At 29.3% G+C, this 18,656-nt stretch overlaps 2 protein-coding genes across 5 annotated transcripts in view; one reads left to right on the top strand and one right to left on the bottom strand.

Annotated features, from left to right (window-relative positions):
- LOC106462000 overlaps positions 1-9,419 on the bottom strand; it is a 43,502-nt gene extending 34,083 nt beyond the window's left edge. For all 4 annotated transcript variants that reach the window (XM_022389118.1, XM_022389119.1, XM_022389120.1 and 1 more), the window contains exons 1-4: positions 9,389-9,419; positions 5,749-5,861; positions 3,048-3,137; positions 2,610-2,750 (exon numbers count right to left, since the gene is read on the bottom strand). In XM_022389118.1, the coding sequence (XP_022244826.1) occupies positions 2,610-2,750; positions 3,048-3,137; positions 5,749-5,781 (264 nt within the window). In that variant the 5' untranslated portion in view covers positions 5,782-5,861; positions 9,389-9,419. The remainder of the gene's footprint in view (positions 1-2,609; positions 2,751-3,047; positions 3,138-5,748; positions 5,862-9,388) is intronic.
- Positions 9,420-10,028: 609 nt separating this feature from the next.
- Positions 10,029-18,656, top strand: part of LOC106462003 (mitochondrial import inner membrane translocase subunit Tim21-like) — a 13,349-nt gene continuing 4,721 nt past the window's right edge. Inside the window, exons 1-4 of the mRNA XM_013921870.2 lie at positions 10,029-10,193; positions 14,779-15,048; positions 15,867-15,929; positions 16,245-16,416. Coding sequence (XP_013777324.1) covers positions 16,250-16,416 — 167 coding nt within the window. The 5' untranslated portion in view covers positions 10,029-10,193; positions 14,779-15,048; positions 15,867-15,929; positions 16,245-16,249. The remainder of the gene's footprint in view (positions 10,194-14,778; positions 15,049-15,866; positions 15,930-16,244; positions 16,417-18,656) is intronic.

Raw genomic sequence — 18,656 nt, 5'->3', positions numbered from 1 at the left:
GTAAGAATCATACTTCACATCAGAAACCAAGTACAAGAATGTATGTTTAATAGGGTAAAGAATCATACTTCACATCAGAAACCAAATACATGAATGTATGTTTAAGAGGGTAAAGAATCATACTTCACATCAGAAACCAAGTACAAGAATGTATGTTTAAGAGGATAAAGAATCATACTTCCCATCAGAAACCAAGTACAAGAATGTATGTTTAAGAGGATAAAGAATCATACTTCACATCAGAAACCAAGTACAAGAATGTATGTTTAATAGGGTAAAGAATCATACTTTACATCAGAAACCAAATACAAGAATGTATGTTTAAGAGGATAAAGAAGCATACTTCACATCAGAAACCAAGTACAAGAATGTATGTTTAATAGGGTAAAGAATCATACTTCACATCAGAAACCAAATACAAGAATGAAGAAAACTTGTATGTAAAAAAGTAAAGAAATTTAGTTTCTTATATTTACAGGAGACAGCTTGGACTTGCACACTGCAGTATTTGATGTACAGTACTTCTGTTACTAACAGAAATGGGAATGGGGTGTTTGGAAGGTGCAGTTACACCCCCAAAAAAGTTGCTGAAAGAAGACCCACACCCTCGATATTTCCAAATGACTTAGCAGTGAATACCAATATGTAGGACCAGTGATTTCATTTGTTGAACTACTCACCAATCCCTGTTTTTATCAGACCAAAGATGCAGGAAGTAGGGTGTGCAAGCTTCTGCCTCTCTTCAATAGCTTAGGATATATTATGTATATTATTATAAGAAATATCTGGGTTTTATGATGTTCAACAACCCCAACTTTAAAATTGTTCCTGTTTTTAAGTGTATACTATCCAGGAAGTTTTAAAATAAAAGTACTGAATTTGAGCAACAGTTTCATTATTTTGTTCAGTCCCAATAAAACATAATGTCGGTAGGTATCATAATAATTTAATATGTTGATATTATCTAAATCAACTACACTTTTGATTAAAATTACTTATGAAAATTTAACTAAACAACAACTGTGTTAAAACTGACATTTTGCTATCTGCCCTTAAAATAGTACCATAATCTTAATGTTTTAAATAATGTACTTACTGTCTGGTACAGCTGGCCAGTTAGTGGTATTTACTAATTGATTAACTAACACCTTCATTAATCAATTAGTACAGTGTTCTTCAAATTATGGTACATACAAACAATAAAAAAAATTTACAGCAATTGTCTTTCTCCCAGTCAGCAGCTCAAAATTAGTGACAGATAGTCTTAGTAGCTTTGCCATGACAAAGACAGTACAAGCAACTTTGATGGCAATAGGAATCAAACCTCAGACCCTCAAATCATCAAACCTCTCCAATCACCAGAACTGAACTAACTTGAAGCAAAGAAATAACAACAAAACTTAAGGCTAAAATTGAGCAGAGCACAGACAGCCCATTATGTAACTTTGCACCTAATAACAAACAGATATAATAGCAATATTTTGATTACTTGGATAGTTGGAATAATTGAAAGTCGTAACAATTAGAAACTAATTTCGATTAGTTGATTATTTTTGTGACAACCAATTTAAACATAATTTCAATTAATCAGCTGTGGAAGTAATCAAAAATAGAAATAATGAGAAACCTTCATTTCAATTAATTGATTGTTCAAATGTTTGAAAACAGTAATAATTGGAAACAATAATTTCGATTAGTTGATTATTTTCATGGCAAGTGATATAATTGTAATTTTGATTAACTGAAAGTTGAAATAATCAAAACCTTTATTTCAATTAATATATTTAATCATTACCTTCATAAATTAGTTAGTTCCAATGACATTAATCAATATAATGGATTAAATTACCAGGCTCTACAAATTGGCAAAAAAAAAAGAAACAAAAAAATAGCAAAGTTTGTAGAAAATGGTACTGTACATAAAGCATAATCTTATACCTTCCACCACAAAAAAAGAAAGAGAACATTTGGTATAAAGCTTTACTTAAAATATTTTGAAATATTTGAAAACATTTTAACTGCTTCAATTAAACTATGTGAAAAATTATATGAAAGTAAGAAAAAAAAACGGTGGTAGGGGGGGAAGGGAAGATTCTTTGACCATCGATTACTGAAGCCTTTTGAGTTAGGTGATACTGTGAGCTAATTATCTACTGAGAACTTTTAATAGCAAGTTTATCATTTGTTATCAAAGTGTCATTTTCTTTCAAAATGTGACTTCCTATGAAGTCAGTGCTATCAACATAATAAAGTAAAGTTCTAATTTATTTTTTGAAAACCATTATAATTCTGATTAAAACATTCTTAACAACAAATGAAACATATCAAATCACAGAATTACTAATCAAGGCTTGAAAAACTCTGCTAAGCTTTAAAAGAAAAAAAAAGTGAAATGACTTATGAAAAAATCATATATTTTAAATATCAATTCCTACCAAAATATTTTACACCATCAAAATGGCATTTTTTAAACAATATATATATATTACTTAAATAAAAAATAATGTATGTATGTAGTCTTTGGATTTTGTTCAATTCATTTTTAACAATGAAATCTGTAGAAGTCACGGAATTTTATGTTTTTGAAAGAAAAAAAACAAAATACTTACATTGTCCCTTATTTCCGTTCCTGCTCCGGCATCAGTTAGCATGAATACTATTTCTTGTCTACATTTGTCAAATTCTTTATTTGGTTTTTCATCGACAAGAGGCCTGTGGCAAGCTAACACATGAAGCAGGCTTTCACGATCCTAAATAATCAGTTAAGTTTCTTCTAATTAGTTTATAAACTATAAAACATTCCTAAAAATTTGTTCATTAATAAAAACGTACCTATTAATAAAAATTCAATTATGCATTATCATATATTCTCTCTCCTTTTGTACAAAAAATAAAACAAGAAGGTTAAAAACTTCAATTATTAAATGTAAGGTTCTTGTTGCAAAAGTTTTAAACCATTGGATTATTGATTAGATGTTTTATGAAGTTTATATATATAATGATCTAAAAAATGAAGCTAATAAATAGGGAAAAGTAGGGATACGGACCTCTTTCACAAAATGTGGAGATACACCTTCGTCTAGTAGTTTTCTTACATTGGCAGCATTACATTCCAAAACTGCATGATACAGCTCTCTCTGTAGTTGTAAAACATATTTACACATTTATGTCATCTGATAACCATGCCCACTACATAAAAGATCTAGATATACAATGTCTGTAAACATTTGTCGTTTTTTTAAATACAAGGAAATATTTAACACCTAATTATTATGGTTAGTTTGTACCTGTTGTTATACATATCATTGGTTTTCTAACTTCTGTAGTTATACAGAAATCTTCAAAATTATTTCTTATTACTGTCATGATAGCAACAGATGGTCCACAGAGTTGCTAGCACTGTTTTGTTTTAATTGCTTTGCCTATTGTTCTCTAATAAGTAACATTACCTCTGCCCACAGAGAAGTTTCAGTATTGTAATTAGAATCCAAGTTGAACAGGTTATCACTAAAATATCCTTGGCTTGCTGACTATGATGCTGATTAAAGTTGTGAAAGGACATAAGTCACGAGATGGCACTGTCCACTGGACAAAGAAAGCAAGTTAACATTTTGGATCTAGGCACACCTTCTCAGTTCAATTCTCCATTAGTTGACCAACAAGAAGGACATGCTCTTTTCTGGAAGATCAGTGTGTTCAGTATTGGAGTGTTCAATCTTGAGAGAAAGAAATCAACAAGACTGAACACCAACTGTGGGTATGTGTACTAGTCTTATTTTTATTGTTTAAATAAAGATTTTATTTGTTTGTTCAAAATGTGCCCAGCTTAGTTGTACACTAAAAAGAAGACACAGCTCGATTATCTCTGTCACACAATCCTGATAAATTTCCCAGGCAAACTCTGCCATTATTGAGAAACACTTTATCTGATATCTGTCAGAGAGTCAGTGCCATTCATGAATACCACATTGCTATACAGTGGTTTCAGCTGTCAGTTTGAAGATCTGTAAAAATGAGCAATAATTTATTTTATAGTTGTAAAATTGGTAAATTTAATTAAAATGAGCCTCTTATTCTATGATGTGTTATGTGCAATTAATGCTAAGAAAATTGTATTTGTGACTGCTCTGTTATCTAATGCTTATAAGGTTGAGAAACTGTGTTACAACAAATGTAAACCAGATTTATTTTGAATAGTAAGATATATAATATTTGAAAACATATACATATATCTGTGGCTTTCAACCTGTGGTCTGCAGACCCATTAGAAGTGTGTGATGCTAAAGATTGAGTTTCCATATTAAAGGTAAAAAATACAATAAAAATACTATGTTTGATTAAATGAAAAGAATTTAAAATTTTCAATCAATTACATGTTTAGTTAGGCCAGTGTCATATCTACACTGTAGGGTTAGCTTCTGCACAGACTTGTCTAAGTATGAGAGACTGTGAGACAGTCTTCTGTTACTGAAGATGTACATGTTGAAAAAAAAAAGTTGAGAACCACTGATGTAGATAATTGCAAATGTTTGTGATGAATAAATTTAAATTAAAAAACAGTTTTTGAAAGAATGAATGTTGCAATCATGCAAGTAAAAAGGCACCATTATAAATCAATGAAAGATTAAAAACGTGTATAATTAGTTTGAAATGAACATGCTTTTTTTAGAGTCTGGCAAAAATAATAACTTTAAACCAATGTGGTTACTTGTATAAACCTACAAGAGACATTTAGAAAAAACAGAGAGAAAATTTTTGTCATACCTATACTTATATAAGTGTAATAAGTGCAGTCATAATATAAATGTATAAGCTTATTTGAGTGCACTACATACTGAGAGGCATCTATTTATTATCTACACAAAAAAGTTAACAGTGACTTTTGTAAAAATTTTATCTCTTAGGTAGACAGTGAGAAACAATTTAGCAAAAACATTTTAAAGAAACTTTTCAATATTATTTAGTAGATCTAGTCTTAATGTTTTCCTGTGAGGAGAAACATTCACAGTATGTATACAATTATATGAATCATCAACGGAATATTTTGGTGTGTTCAAAGTCAAAAAACATTGAACAGAATTTAATCACAAGAGAAAAACTTGTATCCTTAATAGTTGGTTTAACATTGAAATCTTCTGAAATAAATGATGTTATTTATCAGAACTTCAAAACATTTTTTTCCCTTTTAACAACCTGTTTCTTTAAGCATTTAATCATAACTACAGGTACTATGTGTGTTATGCTATTTATAATGTCCTTAATACATCCATATAGGAGTAAAATTAAGAAAGCCAAATTACAGAAAATTAATATGACAGCTGGCTTTTCCACTGCGTTTATTTAAAGAATTGATATAGAGTGGAGAGATCTGACTTACAGATACTATTAAAAAAGACTAATCTACATAATTTGTATTTTCAGGTTTCAAGTAACTTTCTAGGATAACAAGAAAGAGACTATTTAATATTTCACTACAATACACTTAAATAAGAAGTTTATCACAGTTTTTATTATTGTCAGAGGAAAAATAAACAGACAATTTGAAATGCACAAAAAAATTAACCGACACATAATAACATATCTGTAAAATGATTAAGAAAATAAACGTATTTTATACCCTGAACAACATTACAAAACATTCTTATACAGTTCATATTATAATAGGTGAATTTAACATCTAAATATGGTACTTTATATGCTACTAGTGAGCATGGCTGATCAAATAAGATTACTAAGTAATTAACTTACCTTTCCATGAATATCTGCTTCAACACTATCCATAACTTAGGTATACCTATTACAGATATTCTCATTACATTAACTGTCCACGTTTTGATGCTCAATCACTCTAAATATGTATTCTGTTAAGCAAAATAAAACAGAATCAGATAAAAGTTGTAAGGTGACTAATGATTACACAACAATGAACTGATACATTCTCAATATTTGTTCCACAAGGTTAGCTAGAAATAATTTTCCATGAAAAGACAGCAAAACATATTATTCAAATACAGACTTAAAAGTTGATGAATTATATAAAAATAAATTATTGTGAAAGCAGTGTTTACCATGACTGGATTTTTAGGTAATAAGCAGTGAATTGTTTATTTCACGTATTCATAGTTTATGACAATCTATTATTAAATCTAACTACATGGAATAGTTTCTTCTTTAACAAGCCTTTCCTTCCTTTGACAATTATGATATATGTAACTCATTTGTTTTGCCATCTGGAAGGCAATTATCTGTCATTAAACTGTACATTATTTACTGGTTTCAAACCAAATTAAAAAATTAAAATATAAAAAACTGTAAGTTTATAATCACTGAAAAATCACTATAAAATATTGTTAGGATTATAGTAGAAAATAGTACTAATGATTAGAGTATCCAACTAATGAAACAATACATTCTAATCATTTGAAGTAAGAATGTATGAGAATTATATCAAATTAGCTATTTTCTATTACTGAATGAACTTTCAGTTCAGATCTTTGTAGGTAGCTTACTTTAATCAGAAGTTAATTAAATATGAGGACACAAGTTTTCATCCTGTACAATTGTCTTCTTTACAGTACGCTCTCAGTTTGCTGAGGAGTCCACTCTTTGATATATATTACACAGTATTTGTTTTCAAATGTTAGCAAGGCACTTTCAATTACTGTCAGCCACACTGGTCTTTAAGAAGAGATACATAAAAGGACAGGAAATCAGCAAATGTGCAACCATGGAAAAACAAGGTTAGTGAAAGAAACTGTTGACAAGTAAATAGAAATAGTTACATTTCTTGTAATTCTCTCTTTTTTTTCTGTATCTATCTATGAAAGTTCATACAAGTAATACATACTCAAAAAAATATACCAGTAGTATAATTTTGTGCAATATTTTTAATGTTAGTTTACTATAACTACAAATTATAGACAAACAAAATGGCATGCAACAGAATAGCATAACTTTCTTTTCTCAAGTTAAAAACACATAAAATTATAATTATGCATCACTTTTGATGGTTGTTGTGTATCTCAGAAAAAAATACTCAGTGTGATGTCCTAACTCTGTTATTTTTTTGTAAGTTTAATAACAAGCAAGAAGGAACCATTATCAATGAAATAAAAAAAAACATGTTTCAAAAATATTTTTTTCAGTTCACTCTTCATGATTTGACCAAGCAATTATCCAAATGTTATTATTTGTGCCAGAGGCAGCCATACTTAGTTGTTGGCCCTTGTGCAGGATAAATTTTGGGCCTCCTTCGAACCCCTTCCCAACACAAATGTTGCAGTATGACTATATATTGTACAATACTATGCTTGTTTGGATTAGGGGTTGGTGGGCCCCTGTGTACTGCACAGCCTGCATACACTATATGGTCACCACTGATATGTACTCAAATTAATCTAGAGCACATATTTTATTTGGTGTATTCATTGGAAATATTTTTGTATGAGCTCATCATTACAAAACGAATACACAGTATTAACTACTACAAAGTATTCTTATCTCAAGTTAGTGCCAAATTAGGGCTACATTGCATTAACTTTTATATCCAATTTCTTTGATTCTCAAACTCATCCATTCCTTTGTTTTATTGTACTATAAAACAAAAATAATGTACTGGTTTAATTTAATACTACTCTGTACTGTAATTATACAATGTAGCTTTTTCTTTGCACTGATTTTCTCTTTTAAACCTACAACAATAAAGTTTTAATGCTTTCTTAGCAGTCCTAAAGTGAAGATCATGATAATGAAGTTGTCTTAAAAACTTTACTCTTCAAGTACTTTTTTAAATTGGCTTAGTTTTGGCACCCACAAAACAGCAGATATTCTGATAAACCCCATGTTAATGAATCTACTTAGCTCTTTTAAATGTTTCATGGTGAACTTTATCTCTTTCATGTGTTTATAAACTACAGTCTTTATATTAAACCTTGTATAACTTTATTCAAAGAATCTCACATATCTGGCTTAACTAGCTAAAAAACTTTTTATTTAAAGTTAAGTAGGTTCTTAATTTTAAGTCACACAACAAATTTTAGTAGGATTTATTGGTGCTTTTCTAAGAAAATATTCTATTTAAATCTTAAAAAAGTGAGTTGCACAAAGTAAAATGTGATTTTTAAGGAAAAATATTTTAAAATATAGAACCTTTCCAGTTAAAATGCTTCTTTGTGGTTCCTGACCAATAAATATGAATATCAAAGTTATATTAATATAATTAAAAAATTAAAACAAAAGTAGATAAAAATGATTTCTACACTCTTAATAAATGGATTTATTTTGCAATCATCCAGCCTTAGGCCCACTTCAGGAAAAGAACAAAATACAACTGACTATATCATCAGTATATGGTGAAGAGTCAGTTGGAATTTATATGTTAAGTTTGATTGAGTAGGATATTACTCACAACTATTACTTAATTAATTAACCAACTGTACAATTTTATCTACCTTCCCAGTTGTTTATTAATTTGCAGTAAAAACTACTTAGCTGTAAGATTAGATGGCTAATATCCTTCAAAACTCTTTATCAGCAGAAACCAAAATGTATTCTTAATCTTACTCTGTAATTTCCAGTTCAGTGGCTTTTCTTTCTTAATGTATTAAGTGCCTTCAAATCAACACATACTCTGATACAGGAATGCCTTTAATAAAACACTAGCTACTTTAATTAAAAAACAAACAAACTTGCATCAAACAACTTAAGTTTCAAATTTCTAGCTTAAAGGCTATGAGCCATATTATTACTGTTTACACCCATCGCACACAGGTAATTTATCTAAAGTATTTACAAATTACATTAAAGTTAACTGTTTGTTCTAGACTTTTTAAAAAATTTTAGTATTGTGAAAATAATAAAAAAGTATACTGAATTGTATTAATAACTTAAACAAGTGCAAACACTTTACGTTTTTTTCATGCTTAGATGGGATATTTCTTAGATTTATTATTTTTTATGAATAAATTAAGGATTTTATGTTTTTGCACTTTTTAATCTTACTTTAATTAATTAAGAGGACAAACGCATAACTGTGTTATTAAAAAATTATTCTTTGTTAGCAGATTTCTGTGGCACTATGATAGCACACTCTAGTAGTGTTGACTTAGTACTAACGAGCAAGGAGAAATAACATTTAAATTGTATTAATCGAATGTTACTACTTTTATAGAGTTTAATATATAAAAATCGCATTCGCAGCCAATGTAGGCTTAACCTTAGGATTTAACTTTACTTTAGCGTTATCCTTTATGTAACTTTATTTATATATCAAAAATGCTTAAACTACTACTACGTTTTCTCTTTAGGGCTTTAATTAAAAACAAATACTTACATATCAAGTGATTTAATAATAATAATAATGGACGTAAAATACAACATATTATCATACCTTCGAAACTTGATATAAAAAAGTAGTGAAACTTTATTCCGCCATCTATTGGTTCAACTATGCAGCTTTACAAGTTTGTAAGTTGTTCTTTTGTTACTATGATATTGATAGGATAAAACAAATGAAATAAAATTTAAATTTGTAGCTACTTGATTAACAAAGTTAGCTCACGTCAAGTTTGAACTTTAGATTTTTTGTTTATCACTTATTTCAACTTTCGACTAGCATCTCCATATTTGTTTATGTTGTATGTAAGAAAAGGTATCAATGAACCATAAATTAAGAAAAATATAATTTTGTATAGAATAAATTGTAATACTTATGCAGGTTCCTGTGTTATCGTACATAGAAATAAACAAGTTTATTTGATTACAGATGTATCAAATCTGGTTTTTGATGGAAACATTGTAAATAGTACAAAAATTGATTTTGAATTATTTTGCATGGCATATTAAAATATAGAAAAATTAAATATAAAAAAAATACATTTTTTATTATGTTGTTAGAACTTTAAATTTTACAAAATAGTTTTGTATTATTTAGTAGAAATATATTAAATTCCACCAGCTAAGGTTTTCTACATTTTAAGTTTTTATGAAGATGTATTATACAAAAAAAAGGGTGAAAGTATAAATAATATAGATGGCGCTAGTTTGTTGTTATGAGAAAATTTGGGTGATAAAACTTAAAAGAAAGTTTTTATTAAGTTTAAAACTATTGTTGCAGTTTTCAAATTAAGATAATGTTTATTACTTAACTTTCAAAACATTTTTAGGGTTCTGTTTCAGGTATCGTGATAGTCATAGTAAGTACGCTAACACTAACATATATGATTGAATATTTAAACTAGTGCTGTTGTACAGTGTAGTGATACAAATTGTACTTTTGTGGTTAATTTTACTTTTAACTTATAACATTAGAAGTACTAATAATACTAGTTATTACTATTCTTTAGTTTTTAACCTAGATGTATAAAGTACTATAGTATTTGTTAGTAGTATACTATTACTAGTAATACATTACAAAAAGTAAAACTATAACTGTGTATAAGTTATAACTGTAAACTGTAGTCACTATAAACTTAATGTGAATAACAGCCCAACACAGAATCTCACAGATGAGTTAAGACTGAGAATTCTTAACGCAGACTGCGAGTCAGTGAGATGGAATTCTGGAATTAAGTGAGCTATGGAGAGGTGTTAAACATTTTACGATATTCAACATCAAGTTAGAACCAAAGAAAGTACTTTGATAAAGGTTCGAGAAAAGCCACACTTTACTGCTAGAAGAATTCGTCTTTTAATAATAGTGTTCAACTATGAGAATGGAGCGTTTAAGAGGTTGGCCAGACTGCATTTTTTGCACGAAATTGTACTATTATCATTATATATTGGTAGAAGGATTTATGTTCAGACAGATACCAACACAGCCATCTTGCACTGTTAGTTTTCGAACTTGCAGTAACAAGTAAGCATCATTGAGACTTCCTTTGCTATTTCTATCAACAGAACTCGTGAAAACCATGGAGAAAATGGACTTGTTAGTTTTTAGACCTGAAGAACTAGGTCTTGTATTGCACAGCATGTTTTGTATGTGGTTTGAGTTTCACTCTTTCATAGTCTTGAAATTATTGTAAGTTTGACCAGCTGGTGGGTAATTCAGATTCTAGACATTGCAAGAAGTTCAAATCTATATTTAGAATTAACAAAAATAAGAGAGTACTAAAGTGTTTTGGAATCAACTTGCCAAATATCTTTTCCTGACTTGCAGACTGGGTATTAAGTAAGTTAAGACAAGTTTTATTTTAGTAAAAAATAATCACCCTTGGTCTTGTTGCCTGTATGATGTAGTATGTTATAATATCTGACCTGCTAAGTTGCAGGTCTTGTTATTAGGCAAAGAGCAGGAATTTAGCAAATTTTAATAATTATACTAATAATACATAGACATAAACACAGCCCTAATGATACTTTATAGTCTTCTGAAAATAAATACTGTATTACTTATATGTTATGAATGCTTTATCACTTAGTTCAGAAGTCTTGACAGGGTTGTGGTAGTCATTCACACAACATTCAGCCTTGATAATGGATGCAGAATGCATTCGAAATGCGTCGGGTAACTCATCACTAGCTACAACTTTTACCCGTTGTTCTAATAACATTAAGACGGCTCTTCGACTTCTTGAGAAGAATTCTAAGAAGAAAGTAAACTTACAGACATCGGTCTTGTTTAACAAAATATATATATATATATTCATTTCAACTCAAAATAAAATATATTTCACCCATCCCTATTCCATCCTCCATTACTTCCACCTAGCACATTCATCCCTATGATCTTTACTAAGACATTCAATAAAAATAAGCTAGTGCTTCTATACAATTTCATATCACCTGGAATAAGGTTCAAAACTTTGTTGTTCAACACCAACACATCCTTGTTCTTTGCAGTAATTATGATTTTCTTTGGTAATGCTTGTTCATTTCTAATATAATTAGAACTTTCATAAATTGCTTTAATAATACATTCTTTTTTCAATCATCTTTTCAGAAATTTCAACAACAATATTAGTTAATCCACATGCAATCGTAATTTTTCAATATGTGAGCCTAAGGAACTACTTTTTTGTTATCAAGCCTAAAGTGAAAACATAGTATGGAATCACCTAGCCTAGGCCTAAGCTCACAAAATTTCTCGTGAAAGAAAAAAATATCAATTCAATTTTATATCTAAGTCATTTACAGTTTAAACTATTTTGCTGTTATATCACCAAAGTTATAAAAAAAATCTTTTAATCAATGCAGGCATTAAATTAATAAATCAAGAAATAATTATTTTAATTTTTGCTGTATAGACATTTTATATTTTCAGTATATAGACTAACAATAATATGAGGTCATAGTTTTGTTGCTAAGCAACAATTTAACACAAAAGCCATTGTTGGAATGTAGCATTATGAAAAGACAGACACTGGCTTTTATATATATTATACACCCACACACATATACATACATTTATAACTCTTAATATTTAGTATTCTAGGTTATACAATGAATACTCTGTCCCAATTTTTTCTTCAGAACCACCTAATCCAATGTTTGTGAAATATAGAATATACATATATTGTTAATTGTAAATATTACTATTGTAGTCTTAGTTCCTTCATTTGCATTTATCGTTTTCTGCCATTGAAATCTTTTGAATAATTTCTCTAGTCCTTTTTTCTTTACTAACAACTTTGTTTCACTATCATGTTTTCCAATCCATTTCTTATACTTTTTTTCATCAGAAATAACTATCATACCTCTGACATTCTTTTTCAGAACTATCACACAATACTTTGATTGTGAAGTGAGTTATATAGATGCCTTTAACTATAACAGTTCTTTCTCCTTCCTATATATTTTCTCAAGAGGAAAAGTCAGTTTTCCAAAATCACTCGGGTTTTAATAATGAATTACCATTAATGTACTGTAATAGTGAATGATGCAAAAAACTAGTTTTTTGTACCATGTAAATAAATTATATCCCTCATATATTTATTTATTTATTTTCATTATTTTTTGTTTGTTTATTTATTATATAGTTTTTTATAAGGATTGTTTTGCATTGTTAGTTTAATATATGCTTTTAAGACTAACTTAAATATCTCAAACTGGCTGAACCTCATGAGATATTATTGGGTTTATAGCCAAAAATATTGATAACATTTAAGGACAACAAGGGGCCTGTTGGTCCATTGAGGCTGTCCCATTTGTTAGGCTATATTTAAAAAAATAAAAGCCAGCTTTTATCATTTACATATTTATCAAGCCTTCCATTAAAAGTCTTAAATTTGCTACATCCATTACATCTGAAGGCAACCCATTGCAAAGGCTAACCACTCTGTTAGAAAAATATATTTGCCTTAGCTGAAGATGACACCTATCCTGCCAAAATATATATTTTTGTCCAATTGTTCCATCATTCTCACCATTAAGTACAAGAGAACGTGCTGCTTAACACTATTAGTTTCCTTAATAATATTAAACGGCTCAATTAGATCCCCTCTAATTCTTTATTTCTCAAGAGAAAACAGTTTCACAGACCTTTATCCGTCCTCCTATGATTACCTTTCCAACACAGGTATCATCTTAGTAGACATCCTTTGAACCATTTCCAACATTTCAATGTCCTTAATGTGAGGAGCACAAGCCTGAACACTATATTCTAAATGAGGTCTAATTGGTGGCTTGTACAATGAAGTTATAACCTCTTTAGATTTATATTCAGTATTTCTTTAAAGTCCTGTTTGCCCAACCACCAGCAACAGTGCACTGATTGGATGACTTAAGAGACTAATCAACCAGAACACCAAGATCCATTTCTTCCATTATACTGTCAAGGTTATTCCTATCAAAATTATACTTATCATTTGAATATTAATAACTTGGATGCAGTACTTTGCATTTATTGTAATTAAAAGCCACCTGCCATTTATTCGCCAAATTACCAAATAATCTAAATTCTGTTCTAAAGGAGCAACATCCTCATTACAGCCAGCAACACCCAAGACTTTAATGTTATTATCAAATTTAAGATATTTGTTGTCCATTCCTTCATCTTTGTCATTAGTGTAAATCAAAAAAGAACAAAGGTGTTAACACTGAGCCCTAAAGCATCCCACTTGTTTGACTGAACTCCATTTATAATACACTTCTGCTTTCTTTTATCCAGACATATTTTGACCCATCAAGACAACTTATTTTCCACTTCTATGGAGATAATTTTTAATTAGCTTTTTGTGTGTCATCTTATCAGCTGCTTTCTGAAAAACCATATGAACCAATTCCATACCCTTATCTATATCTACATAAGCAGTAATCTTTTCAAAGAGTGTCAAATAATTAATAAGGCAATATTTTCCCCCAGTAAACCATGTTGACTAATATAACTAATCGAACAAAACTAAACTTTATGAAATTAAATTGAAAAGCATCTTTTATCAGACTTTCAAAATGTTTTCCCACCACTGATGTAATACTAATAGGCTTATAGTTACCTGGACAATATTTATCCCATCTGATAATTTTTATCACTCAACCAATGAAAATCAGTGCATTCTAAGTATTATATATTTTTGTCTTTTTGACACTGCATATGTCTAGATAGATCAGTCTAATAATTACATTGATCACTGGGCTAATTTTTAGTTTTAACATAAGTAACCTTCTTTGATTAGAAGTGATTGATAAATATTGATAGTTCAGGAAAAGCCTTTCCATTATACAAAATATTTTACCTAAAAAAAACCTCTTCCAGACTAGGACTGTATCATTATAATTATATTTTTATGTTTGAAACTTTACTATATCTTTAATTTATAACAATTTTTTTATGTTTTTCAGATGAAAAATATGACATTACCCTCAAGATTACAGCTTGTTGTTTTGAAAAGAATTTGGCAAAAAAATTTTCCCACTCATTACAATGGAGCTATTCACACTGTTCTTTGTTCTTGTTTTATCCAAAAAAATGTTACTATGATACCATCCAGGTGTATGGTAACAACAAAAGGTTTACACCAAGTTCCCAAGAGTGATAATACAGAAAAAGAAAAACTGCTATTGAAAAAGCGAGGGAAAATCCTTATGCTCATTTAACATTTGGTCAGAAAGGTATAATTTAATTTATTTGTAAATTTAAAACACTCTTTTTATTGATTCGAAATCTAAAAAAATGGTGAGTACATGCATATGTTTAACTAAATAGTTCAAACTTTTTAAAACTATTTCAAATTACACAAATGCAGTTTATATGGATGTGAAAATGTTTTTACTTTCAGCCAATTAAAAAGAAGATTATAGTTGGGGTTTAAGCTTACACTATTACTAACAAGGAAGGATGTTTTTTTAGCATGAATTCAACAATGCTAATTAAATTTTTTAACAAGATTTCAAAAATACATGATCTAGTAAAAGTTGTGAGGAACAAAATGTGTTAAATATGAAGTAGAATTATCTTATGAATACAACAGTGTAAATTTATATTAAAGAGGATACAGACTAATTGTTGAAAAAAATACATATATTTATGTATTATTTTATGAAAGAGTTATTGAAAATTTCTGCAACAATTCTGGTTATTAAACATAAATTGACTATTTTTAGTTTGTATTAAAATTGCCATTCAAGTGGTAATGTCATTTCCTAGCCATTTTGTTAATTTTTAAATGTGTTTTGAGATTATTTTCGTATCTCTCAATCCTAAATATACGTAAGAATTAAATAAGTTTCACAAAGTATCCTTGAAAGAAGAACACAAGTATATTTTCCAGTGCTTAAAAATGGTAGTATTTTTAGAAGTTTAGAAAGTCGGAAAAGTATATTTTGTATGATGCATAACTGAACTTATACGGTGTTTATTGATCTCTTGAGAATTTGTTTTGTGAATGGTATCTAGTAAAGCTATGGTAATGCTTTGTTTTCCCTTTAAGTGAAAGAAACAACCAAAGATGCAAGTTATTTGGGAGTAATCATTGCTGGCGTTGGTGTAACAGGTAAGAAATTGTGTCAGCCCACAATTAAGCTAACTGTTGAATACTGTAATATTATGAACCAAGTAATATATGTTTTAAATCTGTATGAATAACAATTGTGATTCCCATCGAATGTGCTAGTAAACTTGTGAGAAGACACTTATTTCCCACTAAATTATTTAAAAGCTGGGTTTAATAAATGTGTTGTTTTCGTACAGTACGGTGATAATTGTATAATTATATAATTTCTGTTGTGTGTAACTATGTAACTGTTAAGTGTTATTTTGATCCTTTTATAATATTCTGTTGTTTTTTCCCTTTTTTTTCTTCCAATAGGAATAATGTTTTATACAATATTTCGGGAACTTTTTTCTGGACATAGCCCCAATTCTGTTTATTCTGATGCACTGCAGCTGTGTAGAGCTGATCCTTTAATTGTCCAGAAGCTGGGAGAGCCAATCAAGGGTTATGGTGAAAGAACATCTCGTGGCAGAAGAAGACATGTGAGGTACGTGAAAATAGGTTAAAAATTGAATATAACATCTTTTTTTTAATGATTATTTGACTAATTCATTAATTCAAGTTAGGTACATGAAACCATGAAAAATGCTCTAGGCAAAAACATCTTTTAAACAAATAAAGTTTTATATTGATTATTTCTTTTAGTTAAGCAACTTGGATACGGTCAACTTTAATTAAAAAAATTGCTCACTTTAAAATTTGGGGAATGCATTGGCTAAGCCAATAATTATTACAGCTTCTGAGAATGAAAATTCTTACCATCAGAAACAAACCTGTTTCGTCAATCATGTGACACCCCCCCCATTATTCTGGTGTGAAAAACATTACCTGCATGTCACTGAATGCTTAATTAACCATACTTTTTGGATGGGTTATTGACAGTTTTTGTAAATACGGCTGTCACCTTTTGTGCTATTCTGTGTACAAATAGGTTTGAAAATGGCCTTAGAATTGGTTTCTACAGATTTCCCGAGGACAATATTTGCAGAATACTATAAATAAATACAATTAAATGACAGTCTGTTCTACATTTAAAGTCACTACAATAAGGCTACTAGAATAATATTTGTAGGAACCATTTTATCACAGTTTTTTTTTGCTGCAGTTTGTATTGTGATATTGAATATTTCAAAAAGAAGATGTATTAAGAAAATAAATGGTTCATGTGACTTGCTTAAATGTAGCATAGATCAAAGAAGATAGAATTATTTCCTTATAGACTGTTGATGGATGTAATAGTAAATTATGTACAGTGTATACTACACCTCACCCACTAACAACCAACATATATCCAGTTTAAATAGATAAGTAATTTACCTTTATCGATGTAGGTCTTCACTGCCCCTCAAGTATAAGTGTTAATCAGATAGTTATACAGGTAACGGTAGGACAAATTGGGCAAGCTCATAATATCATCTTTTCAGGCATCAAGGAATAAGGAACAGGGAGGTCAATTGAACTGTTTTCAATACTCAATTGTTCTAAGTATCTAGCTACATCTAAACTTACAAAAGGACTAGATTTCCTTGCCGTAATGTTCACTTTGTAGATTGGTTATCAAGATTTTGGAAGTGTCTTTTTCCCAACCAGTCATCTGCACATGGGCTGTGAGAAACAATAAAACTCAAATGTAAACATAACCTTGTCTATAGATCAATTCAATAAGAATAGTTTTTTTTTAATAAACCATTTATGACATATGAACAGAAAATTGTCAATTTACAAAATCTGGCTGTAAGTGAGTAAGATGATACAACTGCAAGCCAACCTATGTTTATTTGTTTTGAATGCATTAGGATATATAAGTTTGCATGTACAGAGATTATATATCTCAGCAGATTTGTAGAAAAACAGTAAAGAATAGATATTAACCCTATAGCGACGGGTTACGTGTCAAAGGCCATGTCATCGTGTTTGTTGAATTGCATTCAAAATTTTATTGAACTACTATTCTATGAATTTATGTCAGAAAGTTTGGTGTCAAATTGTAGATTATAATTAAAATTTTAATGTTATATTTAAAAGTAAATATTGAAAAAATACAACTAAACATCAATTTTTGTGTGTCATGTGGTATGTTGAATGTAGCACTGGTTCAAATTAGATGTTTGTGATTTCAAAATATAAAATCTACAGTTTTGTACAAATTAGGAATTCAAACTACTGACTTGACAAGCTAGAATATGAAATAAGAACCTATTATCTTTTCTCTTTACTAAGATATCATTCCTGTACTGAATCAAACACGGTCACCCACCCACCACTTTCTGTTTTTGGAAATGGTCCCTTATATACACTTCTATATATGACATGAATAACCAATCAAAAGCTCAGAATGTCCCCCTAGTGGTTTTCTCAGCCGTTTTGATGTGTTACTGTGCTAATTTTGTTCTTTTCACACAATATTTCAAACAATGAGGTAAATCTTTAGTGAGCTCAAGATTCCATATTTTTTTTAGACCCAAATACAGCTTAGTTACTAAGCTTAATAAATTATAGTGGAATTCTATGGTATCGATATAGTAATTTATGATTTTTTTGGTTATTTAAAATGTATATATAAAGCCTAAAAAACAATTTCTTTTCACATGTTCCACATGGGAAATTTCATGAGGCTTAGCAACCTACGACAAGTGGCAAACGAGTACAAAGGTCATAACTAGAAGAGAAAATTGTTTGCTTCACTACTTTATTTACTGTTCTATGTTTTAAGAAAAATAAGTTTAA

Source organism: Limulus polyphemus, unplaced genomic scaffold (assembly GCF_000517525.1).
Source record: "Limulus polyphemus unplaced genomic scaffold, Limulus_polyphemus-2.1.2 Scaffold1073, whole genome shotgun sequence".
Taxonomy (NCBI): domain Eukaryota; kingdom Metazoa; phylum Arthropoda; class Merostomata; order Xiphosura; family Limulidae; genus Limulus; species Limulus polyphemus.
Note: the sequence above shows the minus strand (reverse complement) of the source record. Positions and strands in the feature narration are given on the sequence as shown.